Source organism: Salmo salar, chromosome 04 (genome assembly GCF_965601325.2).
Source record: "Salmo salar chromosome 04, fSalSal1, whole genome shotgun sequence".
NCBI lineage: Eukaryota > Metazoa > Chordata > Actinopteri > Salmoniformes > Salmonidae > Salmo > Salmo salar.
The window spans coordinates 26,853,035-26,866,127 of NC_138294.1; the positions used below are offsets into that span (position 1 = coordinate 26,853,035).

General features: G+C 45.1%; 1 protein-coding gene across 4 annotated transcripts; it reads right to left on the minus strand.

Moving 5' to 3' along the window:
• Nucleotides 1-1,551: 1,551 nt before the first annotated feature.
• Nucleotides 1,552-12,961, minus strand: LOC106602588 (uncharacterized). Of its 4 annotated transcripts, none has more exons than XM_014195308.3 (5): nucleotides 12,782-12,961; nucleotides 10,804-10,912; nucleotides 9,259-9,430; nucleotides 5,870-5,952; nucleotides 1,552-5,562 (listed from the first exon to the last, which is right to left on the minus strand). In XM_014195308.3, the coding sequence occupies exons 2-5, from the start codon at nucleotides 10,894-10,896 to the stop codon at nucleotides 4,852-4,854; spliced, it is 1,059 nt and encodes a 352-aa protein (XP_014050783.3). In that variant the 5' UTR covers nucleotides 10,897-10,912; nucleotides 12,782-12,961; the 3' UTR covers nucleotides 1,552-4,851. The 4 variants fall into 4 exon arrangements, with proteins under 4 accessions (XP_014050783.3, XP_014050782.3, XP_014050780.3 ...); XM_014195307.3 differs by lacking the exon at nucleotides 12,782-12,961 and adding an exon at nucleotides 12,670-12,745; XM_014195305.3 differs by lacking the exon at nucleotides 12,782-12,961 and adding an exon at nucleotides 12,525-12,725.
• Nucleotides 12,962-13,093: the final 132 nt, after the last annotated feature.

Sequence of the window (13,093 nt, forward strand, 5' to 3'; positions counted from 1 at the left end):
GTTGTCAATTAAGTTAGTATTGTGGAGCAACTACAATGTTAATCCATCTTCAGTTTTCTCCTATCACAGACATTCAACTCTGTAACTGAGTTAGGAAGGACGCCTGTATCTGTGTAGTGACTCGGTGTGTTGATACACCATCCACAGTGTAATTAATAACTTCACCATGCTCAAAGGGATATTCAATGTCTGATTTTTTTTTTTTTTTTTACCCATCTACTAATAGTTGCCCTTCTTTGCGAGGCATTGGAAAATTCTCCCTGGTCTTTGTGGTTGAATATGTGTTTGAGTGACCTTACCGATAATTGAATGTGTGGGGTACAGAGATGAAGTAGTAATTCAAAAATCATGTCAAACACTATTATTGCACACAGAGTGAGTCAATGCAACCTATGTGACTTGTTAAGACCATTTTTACTCGTGTATTTATTTAGACTTGTCATAGCAAAGGGTTGAATATTTATTGACTCAAGACATTTCAGCTTTTCATTTTTTACTAATAGTAAAAAAAAAAAATCTGTTTTGACATTATGGGGTATTGTGTGTAGGCTAGCGACAAAAACGTCGAAAATGTTACGCATTTACATTTCTGTCTGTAACACAAAAAAATGTGGAAAAAGTAATGGGGGTATGAATACTTTCTGAAGGCGCTGTACATAATTCATGTTTTCTTTTCTTCTCTTAATTCAACCATTACTCAACTTTTCTGTTCGTTCACACCCGTCCACTCCCACCCTCTATCGCTCTCGTTTTCTCTTATCTTTAGTATCTGGTTTACCGAGCCGTAGATGTGTAGAAAGCCCCGTAAAAATTATCCTCCTCCTGTTTTCTCTCAATGAGACACTTCTCTCCGTACTTTGAATATTCGAAACAACCTAGGACCATCCCGCTTTCCCCACCTCCTCCCCCCGAAGAGTTGTTTGACAAAAAAATGTATAATTTCTCAAATTATCAAATTGCATAAATCGTTCTGTTAACAGTATGGATTTGAAATGATGTAGTCTCCGTTTATCTATCAGTAACTGTACAATTACGCCTACTGTACGGTAGATCGGTGACTACTACACTTTGACTTCACATACATTATAGGCTACAGAAATCGTTCCACAACAATTGATTGATCAAAATAATCACCGAGTAGGAATATTTGATCGGTTATGTGGGAGTTTTCCTCCAGTGCCCTCCTTTCCCCCCCAGAGGTCCGTCGCTCTCTCTTCTGTGTCATCTCCCTGGTTCGGTCTTCTCAGCCCACACCAGAAAAAGATAATCACAATCAGAGAGCGGGAAGGAAGGCCTGATAGTAAGCTCTGTTTGAGACAACACAAGCAAAGCCCACGCCTTTTAGATCAAATCAATTAAACTCAATCAAGTTCTATCCGACTTGAATCGTCCTTGATGCAATTGGAGTAAGAACAGTGAAAACTAACTTTCGCCCCGCATCAGGCAGTTACCGTAGTATTGTTTTCTTCCTCTCCCAAACACGAGAGAAAATAAAAGATAAGTAGATAAAAAAGAAAATAGATTTTCAAAGTACGAGTCAGAACACAGCTCTTAGATCAAGTTCAGTGTTTAATAATATTCACAAAAAAATAAAAAAAATAAACTTAAAACAAGCTCCAAGCTTGTATTTTTATTTCCCCCTTATTAATGCTGCGTATCTCCGTTGGGCTTCTAAAACACAATTTCTGACTCGTCTTTTCTTCCTTTAGTCACGTCCCAAACGGAACCCTATTCCTTGCCCATAGGGCTCTGGTCAAAAGTAGTGCATTCTGTAGGGGGTAGGGTGCTATTTGGAACAGTGTAGTGTGATAATACCAGTAAGACACTGCCCCCTGGTCATAGACCAGTCATTCCAACCAGTTAACCTGATGAAGAGGCCCTACATAGGCGCTACATAACGCCTTCATAGAGCATGGTGGCAACCAATGTAGTAACACTCTGTTTAAGACCACTGATTAGGGTTGAAGCGCTCATGACTAAGATGACATAAGTGTCTATGAATGCTGTATGAGCCGTCATGAAGGCGGTATGAATCTTTGTAGTACCCCGTCACAGCTCTCTCATCCTGTGCTTTCTAAGCTAAAGCAGGCAGATCAGTCCCAAATGGCACCCACTTCCCCTACATAGTGCACTACTTTTGACCAGAGCCCTAAGGGAATAGTGTTCCATTTTGGGTGCAGACCATTAGTCCCTTGTTATCAATAACATCTCTTTAATCATTTATACAAATCACATTCTCACTGGAAGTGAACTTACAGAAATAAACAATTTCCTCATTGCAATCATTGTCAAGCATCAGTTCATGTCAACAGGCAGATTTTGGAGAAGGAGAGTGGGTGAAATAGAGAGTGAGTTGAGAGGGAAGGAGAGAAAGACGAGAGGTGAGTTTAACGCCAAGTGAGCCCTCAGGGACGGGGGGACGAAACGGAGTGTGAAGTTATAGCGTGTGGGAGGGAGAGAAAAACGGAGATACCAGAGAAACAGGCATGATCCTCGACAGAGAATACAGATATGATTCTGTAAACAACGACATCATTGTCAATAGGCATCTCAATACCTAAACAACCAACCAAAACATTCTGCCACGAAAGAAAAGACTTGGAAGCTAAACTTGTAGGACATACAGATGTAGGTTCTTAATTTGATCACCCTGCACAGCAGAAAATGCAAACTTGTAGTGTATTCAAGGTTGAAAGAAGTATTTTAAAGTTTGTAATTTCAGACTTGATTCGCCCTGACAATTTTAAATTTTAAATTTATTTAAATGTATTTTTAAATCAACCCCTAAAAACCTCCATTAATTATAATCCACACAATAATTCACGTCGTTTTGCGGCAGGATTATTTTCCTGCTGTGAAAAACTGGTCAAATTAAGATCCTACAACTGTAAAGATGTCCAGATTTGGCTAAGAAACAAACATCATACATGCACAGCCAGGTGAATAAGGAAGAAGACAGGGTTATTGAAGTCTCCAAAACGACCACTGATCAGGGCCCGCATTCATAAAGCCTCTCAGAGAAAGTGTGCTGATATTGGATCAGTTTAGCCTTTTAGATCATAATGAATACAATTACATGGTCAGATCCTAGAGTAGCTATGACTTCATAGGATTTTCCTTCTTTAGTATTGTCTTAAGTACTTTCTAACCAGAATGAAGAGCAAGAAAGAGTTTACAGAACAGAATTCCTGAACAAAACTGCACCTGGAAAACGTTTTGGTTCGGGTGGGTATTGAGTTATCATCATATACGAACGAATATGATCAACACATGTAATCTGACATTGGTGTAGAATGATATGGGTGTTAGAACAAGTCAAATGTACTCTAATGCATATACCGAACACAGTGCCACAAGGGACTTGTGCTACAGGGTGAAACCATTGATAAGGAATACATGATGTGTAGATATATTTTATGTAGAACATGGCTCTCTGACATGTCGAATAAAGAGTCACGTCAGCTCCATTTCTATCTGAAACGTACATGGCCAAGGTCTTGTTGATTGGCTCAGTATTCCACAAAGGGAGGGAGAAGAGTAAAAAGGCTGATAGCCAATAGGTGGAGAGAGAGGGGAGAGAGAGAGAGAGAGAGAGAGCGAGAGAGAAGGGGCCGACAGCCAATGGGAGAGTGTTTCTAACACATTGGAGCACAAGGGGAGGTCCTGAGACAGTTATGCACTTGAATGACAGGAGGGGAGGGGGAGGAGAAGAGGCAGATCGAGAGAGAGAGAGAGAGAGAGCGAGAGAGAGGCAGATCGAGAGAGAGAGAGAGGCAGATCGAGAGAGAGAGAGAGAGAGAGAGAGAGGCAGATAGAGAGAGAGAGAGAGGCAGATCGAGAGAGAGAGAGAGGCAGATCGAGAGAGATCGAGAGAGAGAGAGAGAGAGGCAGATCGAGAGAGATCGAGAGAGAGAGAGAGAGAGAGAGGCAGATCGAGAGAGAGAGAGGCAGATCGAGAGAGAGAGAGAGAGGCAGATCGAGAGGCAGATCGAGAGAGAGAGAGAGAGAGGCAGATCGAGAGGCAGATCGAGAGAGAGAGAGAGAGGCAGATCGAGAGGCAGATCGAGAGAGAGAGAGAGAGAGGCAGATCGAGAGGCAGATCGAGAGAGAGAGAGAGAGAGGCAGATCGAGAGAGAGAGAGAGGCAGATCGAGAGAGAGAGAGAGGCAGATCGAGAGAGATCGAGAGAGAGAGAGAGAGAGGCAGATCGAGAGAGATCGAGAGAGAGAGAGAGAGGCAGATCGAGAGGCAGATCGAGAGAGAGAGAGAGAGAGGCAGATCGAGAGGCAGATCGAGAGAGAGAGAGAGAGAGGCAGATCGAGAGGCAGATCGAGAGAGAGAGAGAGAGAGGCAGATCGAGAGAGAGGCAGATCGAGAGAGAGAGAGAGGCAGATCGAGAGAGAGGCAGATCGAGAGAGAGGCAGATCGAGAGAGAGAGAGAGAGAGAGAGAGGCAGATAGAGAGGCAGATCGAGAGAGAGAGAGAGAGAGAGAGGCAGATAGAGAGAGAGGCAGATCGAGAGAGAGAGACAGATCGAGAGAGAGAGAGAGCGAGGCAGATCGAGAGAGAGAAGCAGATCGAGAGAGAGGCAGATCGAGAGAGAGGCAGATCGAGAGAGAGGCAGATCGAGAGAGAGGCAGATCGAGAGAGAGGCAGATCGAGAGAGAGGCAGATCGAGAGAGAGGCAGATCGAGAGAGAGAGAGAGGCAGATCGAGAGAGAGAGGCAGATCGAGAGAGAGAGGCAGATCGAGAGAGGGAGAGGTAAAGAGTCAGGGAAAAAAAGAGTGAATGAGAGAGAGACTGGAGAATGTGTGGTGGGAGAGGAGTGACGGGGTGAGAGTAGAGGGAGGTTCAGGAGTAGGGCTGTGGCACTCCAAACCCGGGCCTGTACTGCGGCCTGCCTGTGGGGGACTGAGAGTTGGGCAGAGCAGGGCCCGTGGGGTAGCTATACCCCCCAACCCCACCGTAGGTGTACGCAGAGGGGTAGGGGGCGGTGTTGGGGGCACTGTATTGCCCGAACGCAGACCCTGAGCCGGGGACACCAGGGAACGTAGGCTGGGTGGGGTATGGGCAGGCAGTGGCCGGAGGCCCAAAAGCAGGACGGGCTGAGTAGCCCGCCGCTGAGGTGAAAGGTGAGCCGGGGCTGGGGTAGGGAGGAAATTGACCTGGGGGAATGGACGGGCCTGGGCCTGATACTGCAGAGGTGGCTGTCGGGTTAGGAGGGGAGACGGGGTATGGGGTGTAAGGTAGGGCGGAACCGGGGCCGTTTTGGAAACTAGCGTGGTTGTTGGGATTGGAATTCTGCTGCGGTTGTTGTTGCTGAGGATGATGATGATTCCATGGCGATGACTGTGTCGTCGCTGGGTCTTGATTGCCGCTCGTTTGTGACGTCATGGAGCCGGTGGAGGCGTCGCCCGCGGCGGTCTCCTTCTTCTGGCGCAGGATTTCCTGCAGCTTCTCTATCCGCACTCGTCTTTTGTGAGCGAGGGAGCGGAGGGAGAGGAAACGGTCAAGGAACGAGTCCAGAGACAGCTGGCCGTCCAGAAACTCATCTGCCAGGGACTGATGGGGAGAGAGATGATGAGAGAGAAAAAGAAACAGAGCGAGAGTTAAAAGGGGAGAGAGGGATGGGGGTAAATATGGACACACTTTATTGACAATGTCTGAAAATGTATTATTTATTTATTATCATCGTCTGATTCCAACTGCTGGTCCTCTGCACGGCGTTGAATAGAGTAAGAGATAAGCTGATCATTTTGTCGTCATTGGTCCTGTGTTTTAGGATGGATACACGTCTCCCATACTCGTCATCAATATCATCCGTCGGTTTCATTTTCCGCCTGAGAAGTCTGTCACTGCGGCCTCTCACCTCTGACTCCGTCTCCGTGCTGGCGCCCTCTGTCTGAAGTTTGGAGAACAACCCCTCCGGTGATGCCTGCCCCATGATGCCATCTGGGAGAGGGGGGAGTGAGTGAGGCAGAGAATGGAAGAGACGGAGAACAAGAGAATAAAAGAGAGGGGGCAGAAATGGAGAGAGACAGTGAGAGAGATAGCCAGTAAGACACCAATATAGAGGGAGGGAGTGTAAGAGAAAAAGGGAGAAAGAGGGAGAAAGAAAGAGAAAGGACAAATAAACACCTCCCACACACCAATGTCATGCCAAGCTTCTAAGTCCCAGTAGACACTGACAACACAATGCTTCACGCCTGTTATTAAACACTAGGCTTGGGCGGTATACTGTATATACCGTATACCGGGGTATTTGGAAAAAGCATTTTTTTTTATTTTTTATTAATAGCGTCAAAACTATGTATTTTAAGTTTTTCAATATTTGTATCTACTTAAGTAAATACCTGCAGTCAACTTGTGCAATACGTTAGGAGATTGCGTTCTTCATTTCACCGGTCACATTATGAAGTTCACCGTAGTTCCCCAGAACAGTTGAGCCAGTCATGTGTTTGTTTATAAATAGCACAACGGGAGAAAGCGAGCTAGTGAGTCCGTAGCGTTTCGATATCTATAGGAATCTCAGTTATGCGGCACACAAGAGGTGATGAAGTTACAATTGTATGCAATTCACGACTAAATGTTTGACGTATTTTTCCGCGTGTGCTTCCTACTATAGTTTTTCCTTCTCCTCCCATCTGCTCCATGTACACATGCTGCTCTTCCATCAGAAAAGCATGCACCGCAACTTGGTCCATTTGAACAATTTCTCTCGTAAAAGTCCACTCTCCAAAAACAACATCGTTAGTCACCAACTATGCTTGTATAACTTTATGAGCTGAATTTGCAATAAGGTTCGTTTCGCATGTTAGCATTTAGCTAACAGCGTCTATGTGATTTCACTATTAGTTTGTGCTAATTCTGTTAGCATTCTGGTAATAAGACTCCCAATGGGCTTTTCTTGCATTTTTAGCACCCCCTTCTGTGCCATGCAGGTAACACCGTAAATCCCAGGACGAGAGAAGGACGGTATGAACATCTGGATACCGCCCAAGCCTATTAAACGCATTTAAAAATGAGAACAAAGTAATCTCAGGAAGCTCAGCCATGAAGCTCAATGTTGGATACACACGGATACACACGCAACAGGACAATCTACTTTCATGCATCTTCAAATACCTCTGGTAGACTTCTCATTGAAGGCAAGCTCCCACAATTATGCTGGTTGAGTAAAGGTTAAAACCCAGTCAAAGTGAATCACTAGGAATGATTTAGGGGTGAAATAACAATGCATTCCATATTACCTAATCACCTTCAGGAAAAACATACTATAATAACAGACTTTACAACAGACACCAATTCCAGCCTTGCAAACTGACACCGTCAAACACAGCTTCTCATGAAAAGCTTACAAAACATGGCTGCAGGAGCGCATGTACACAGATCACATGGCCTGTTCTGCTTCCTGAAAAAGCGCCGACGGCAGTGGAATGGGAGCTGATGCGATGGTATCCAGGGAGACCCTGGCAGACAGACAGACAGACAGACAGACAGACAGGCCAGATCTGGAAGCCTGGAGGGGGGGGGGGGTCTGTCTGTCTATGTTTGGCAAGTAGAGACCAAGGCTTAGTACCAAATGGCACCCTATTCCCTATACTACCTAAGTAGTGCACTATACAGGTGACACAGACACTGTGTTTGACTAGTAGAGACCAACTGAGTGTCCAGGATCTGAACAGGCCACACAACATCTACCCCTACACTACAAACTCTCTCTCCAAAGTCTGTTCCTGCCACATCTGCCTGTGTCTCCCTCCATCTTGTTATTTCTATTTCCATATCCTCCCTCTCTCTTCCTCTATTAGGTTGCTTTTCTTCATCTGTCACTCCATCATCCATCAATAACCTCCCATCTCATCCCTGGTCACAGTGTTGTCTGCAGGTCTCTCTGACTCCTTCCATCCCTCACCTTTCTGGTCACAGTGTTGTCTGTAGGTCTCTCTGACTCCCTCTCTCTATCCCGTACCTTTCTGATCACAGTGTTGTCTGTAGGTCTCTCTGACTCCCTCTCTCTATCCCGTACCTTTCTGGTCACAGTGTTGTCTGTAGGTCTCTCTGACTCCCTCCATCCATCTATCCCTTACCTTTCTGATCACAGTGTTGTCTGTAGGTCTCTCTGACTCCCTCCATCCATCTATCCCGTACCTTTCTGGTCACAGTGTTGTCTGTAGGTCTCTCTGACTCCCTCCATCCATCTATCCCTTACCTTTCTGATCACAGTGTTGTCTGTAGGTCTCTCTGACTCCCTCCATCCATCTATCCCTCACCTTTCTGGTCACAGTGTTGTCTGTAGGTCTCTCTGACTCCTTCCATCCCTCACCTTTCTGGTCACAGTGTTGTCTGTAGGTCTCTCTGACTCCCTCTCTCTATCCCGTACCTTTCTGATCACAGTGTTGTCTGTAGGTCTCTCTGACTCCCTCTCTCTATCCCTTACCTTTCTGATCACAGTGTTGTCTGTAGGTCTCTCTGACTCCCTCCCTCCATCCATCTATCCCGTACCTTTCTGGTCACAGTGTTGTCTGTAGGTCTCTCTGACTCCCTCCATCCATCTATCCCTTACCTTTCTGATCACAGTGTTGTCTGTAGGTCTCTCTGACTCCCTCCATCTATCCCTCACCTTTCTGGTCACAGTGTTGTCTGTAGGTCTCTCTGACTCCTTCCATCCCTCACCTTTCTGGTCACAGTGTTGTCTGTAGGTCTCTCTGACTCCCTCTCTCTATCCCGTACCTTTCTGATCACAGTGTTGTCTGTAGGTCTCTCTGACTCCCTCCATCCATCTATCCCTTACCTTTCTGATCACAGTGTTGTCTGTAGGTCTCTCTGACTCCCTCCATCCATCTATCCCTCACCTTTCTGGTCACAGTGTTGTCTGTAGGTCTCTCTGACTCCCTCCATCTATCCCTTACCTTTCTGATCACAGTGTTGTCAGTAGGTCTCTCTGACTCCCTCCATCCCTCCCTCCATCTATCCCTTACCTTTCTGGTCACAGTGTTGTCTGCAGGTCTCTCTGACTCCCTCCATCCCTTACCTTTCTGATCACAGTGTTGTCTGTAGGTCTCTCTGACTCCCTCCATCTATCCCTCACCTTTCTGGCCACAGTGTTGTCTGTAGGTCTCTCTGACTCCCTCCATCTATCCCTTACCTTTCTGATCACAGTGTTGTCTGTAGGTCTCTCCGACTCCCTCCATCTATCCCTTACCTTTCTGATCACAGTGTTGTCTGCAGGTCTCTCTGACTCCCTCCATCCCTTACCTTTCTGATCACAGTGTTGTCTGTAGGTCTCTCTGACTCCCTCCAGTTCGGAGTATCTCTCCACCAGATGTTCTCTCTGTCTCTCCAGGCGAGGCTTCATGTCCAGGTTCTGCTCTGCCAGGTTACGGTTGGAGGCCAGTGCCATCTCCCTCTCCAGCTGAATGTTCTGAATCTACAGACGAGGAAGAAGACAAGTCAATAATACATTGTATTTCTTTTAATGTATTTTTGACCGGGACCATGTACAACAGATATCGTAGTGACCGGACGTCAACTTACATAGCTAGCTAATTCTCATAAACGACCCTAGCCTTGATCAGCATGTTAAGATCTCTCCCATTTGGGATAACGTTTTTAAGGATTGTGGATAGTGCGTTCGTCTTGGGGTCAGGCGACCCGGGTTCAAGTCCTGCTCAGGGCACTACTCTCGCCTCCTCTACGCGGCTCTGTGATTGGTAGATCACGGCAATACGTTGAGTGATGACATTGCCATACAGTATCAGTCTGTGTTTGACAGAAGCTGCCAGGTCCTCTCTTCTGAGACCAGTGTCCCGGCCATGCTAGTGTAACGGAGATAAGAACGTGCCGTGAGCTCACACGGCAGCTAGCTTGAAATGTTGCCAACGGCGCTACCCAATTGGATCCTTCTCTATAGCTCGACTGGTTCGTACGTTGTCATGCTGGCGTTCACGTGTGTTGGCGAGGTAGAGGTTCAAGCCCAGTCAGAGGGTAGTCAGAGAGAGGCCCCGCTATATGCTAAGCTAGCACACGGACACCGTTTACACTATGACAAGGACAGGTTTGCCTGGTGATGTGTTTCTATCCATGTTTTTTCTCTCAACTTTATTTAAAAAGGAAGTCCCCTGCTTGAGATCAGGAATTTTTTTTTTTTTTTAGGCAGACCTGGCTAGCCAAGACGGCAGCAACTTAACACGGCTTAACTAACGAGACGAGTTGGCCGGGAACAGGTCATTTTGCATCTAGCGAACATAACTCCCCATGTGAAGAGTGAAGACAAACAGATGAACCTCAATGGTTAGTGTTTTGGACCTATGGACAAAGGTGGAAGAGAATAAGTCAATATGACCTTGTAAAAAAAAAAAAAACTGCTGAGGGCAGGATGAGCCTGGACATTGCTACTGGTCAGAGTGAGATGAGACCTAGATGTCTATCCTCAGATTAATCATTCATCTAGGGGTTACATTGAGTAATAGCCAAGTTGTGTGACCTGACAGAAAAAGCAAGGTCTAAGCTCAGAGATAGGCCTATAGACAAAGCTTGGCTATTCATTATCCCTTACTCAGATACAAAACATTAGAGGCATTTCAGTAAGAGCGGCGCATCTCGACTAGCATGGTCCCAGATCGGTTTTATGCCGTCTTGCAAACTCCTGTGGTCAGTGTCATGCCTAACATGGTGTATGACAATAATAGATGACCATAGGAGTTGGTTAGAGCACAAACAGATCTGGGACCAGGCTACATCTCAATCTATACAAGACACAATAGACAGACAATAAGACAAAGCAAAGACGTGATCGCTTACCTCATCAGATTCCAATGCCATGGACTCCACCCGCTCTGTATTGTCCAGCAAATCCTCCAACTCGGATTGGCTGAGGTCCTGAAGCTTGTCCATTGATTTGCCAGGACCGCTGTCAATCAGATGGAGGGAAAAGTGAGCTGTCAATGTCAAATGTCATCAGTTTACTGAACATAGATCATTTGAGAAAAAAATGTACTTGAAACTGACAGGATACAAAGTAGATCCACACAAACTGATAAATGAACAGGCAGGCTGATCAAATATTAAATGGGAAATCATTTTCTAGACTATAATCTAGCGTTATCACACAAGACAGAATTGACAGTTATATGTGAGCACTAAAATATCGCATTGTTCCACCATGATACTACATACTAGAGCTGGGCGATAGGGACAAAAATCCATATCGCAATAAAATGCCTGAATTGATGCAATAACGATAAATAGAACAATAAGTTTATAACATTGTGCACCAGTTTTTTTTAAAACTATCCTTTCAACTACTACTAGTTCGATGATTGTAGCCATCAATTGTCCCATTATATTCACCAATATTAGCAAACTTATGTAATTTCAAACTTCACATTTCTCTAGAATAGGCTACTTATCGTAATGAACGGTATCAGCAAAATGCCTGCGATAAGTGATCGGTACGGTCGGTGTTAAAATTTGATATGTCTCGGTTTATTGGCCAAGCTCTACTACATACATTTTAGGCTTTGATAAACCAGACTCGAGCTAAATCCTGATCAGGCCTAAGTTACTTCAGCCACTTGCTATCTTGGCTACATCTTTGCCTATTCATTAAACATGGGCCACATTCAGTAGGCAAACGTTGTGGAACGTTGCAGTTAGAAATAACATTAATAGATCTATTTTATTACATTTTAGTCATTTTGCAGATGCTCTTATCCAGAGAGACTTACAATTATCTTAAGATATTTAGGTGAGACAACATACCACAGTCATAGTAAGTACATTTTCCCTCAAAGTAGTTATCAACAAAGTCAGTGCTAGTAGGAAAAGACTATTGCAGGGAATTGTTTTCTTATTTAAGATACTCTTGATGAGGTAGGGTTTCAAATAAATTTACTGAAGATGGGCAGGGACTCCGCTGTCCTGACATTAGGGGGAAGCTTGTTCCACCAGTGTGGTCCCAGGACAAAGAACAGCTTTGACTGGGCTGGGTGGGAGCTGACCCCCTGTTGATATCTGTCGTCGGGGTTCCTTATTCTACATGTCAGAGAGGCATGTTTGTAACGTTCCACAACATTGTGCCCTGCTGAACGCACCCTAGCTATCTTGATTGATGGATTGCCATCAGCTGACCAACACTAATACTGTTGTCAACCAGCTATAGTTAGGCACAGCACGCAGACTGGCTATCACATTATAAAGCAAGTTAGCGGGTACAATTAAGTACGTTATGCTGCTAGCAAATCAAGAAATTCGTTGCGACAGGGCACACAACATTGACGGGCATCAACCTATGTGTTGGTGACGGATGACGTAAAACGGGCACGGGAGCCCTGACCCCAATATACAAACAAGGCAATCTGGTTGAGTGAAATTAACCGGTAAAAGAAGAATCCAACGTAATTTTACGGACTGGCTAGCCTTAACGGGTTGTTTGAGTTCCGTGTAGAGATGACAACAACAATCGGTATGATCACATTCAATGAAAGGCACTCTTGCTACCGTCAACTTTGAGGAAAGCCCACCGTTCGCGATCTCCAAATACTCAAAGAAACGACGTCATTCGATCGTGTTGCTTGGCGTCGGGTACAGCAGTAGTCCAACAATAATTTCTTCAATATCTGTTCGACGATAATCCTCAAAATGGATTAAAGAATAGCTATGTTTTACCAGCAATATTTTGAAAGTTTCACTTCACACTACCAGAAACCGCCGCCATTTTTGGAACGACCCATTTTCTGCTTCCGTGGGGGGGTATTAAATGCAGTGTCAATTGAATTACCTTTCTAACTAAAGAACATGAAAATATATTGTGATCATGTTGCTGCTGAACCTGAAAGCAAATCTTTAGATAGCATGAACAGTTTTCTTTGACAGTTTATCCACTTCTTGGGGCAATGGTTTCATCCAGCGCGCATCTGATTTGAAGGGAAACCCACTCCTACGTGACACGATTATTCCATGAATGCCAGCAGGGACAGGTTGGCAGGGAGGTACCCAGTAAAGTAAATGAAGTCTTGTTGGAAAAAGTGGAACATTATGTCAATGGCCAATATCTGTCATCATGACTCACTAATAAAACATATTGGCAGCA

Coding starts and splice junctions, on each gene's coding strand:
- LOC106602588 (XM_014195308.3), bottom strand. CDS start 10,896: ATGGACAAGCTTCAGGACCTCAGCCAATCCGAGTTGGAGGATTTGCTG. Junction 5,953..9,258: donor ACAACACTGTGATCAGAAAG/GTAAGGGATGGA, acceptor CCCCTCTCCCAG/ATGGCATCATGGGGCAGGCA. Junction 5,563..5,869: donor GCACGGAGACGGAGTCAGAG/GTGAGAGGCCGC, acceptor TCTCCCCATCAG/TCCCTGGCAGATGAGTTTCT.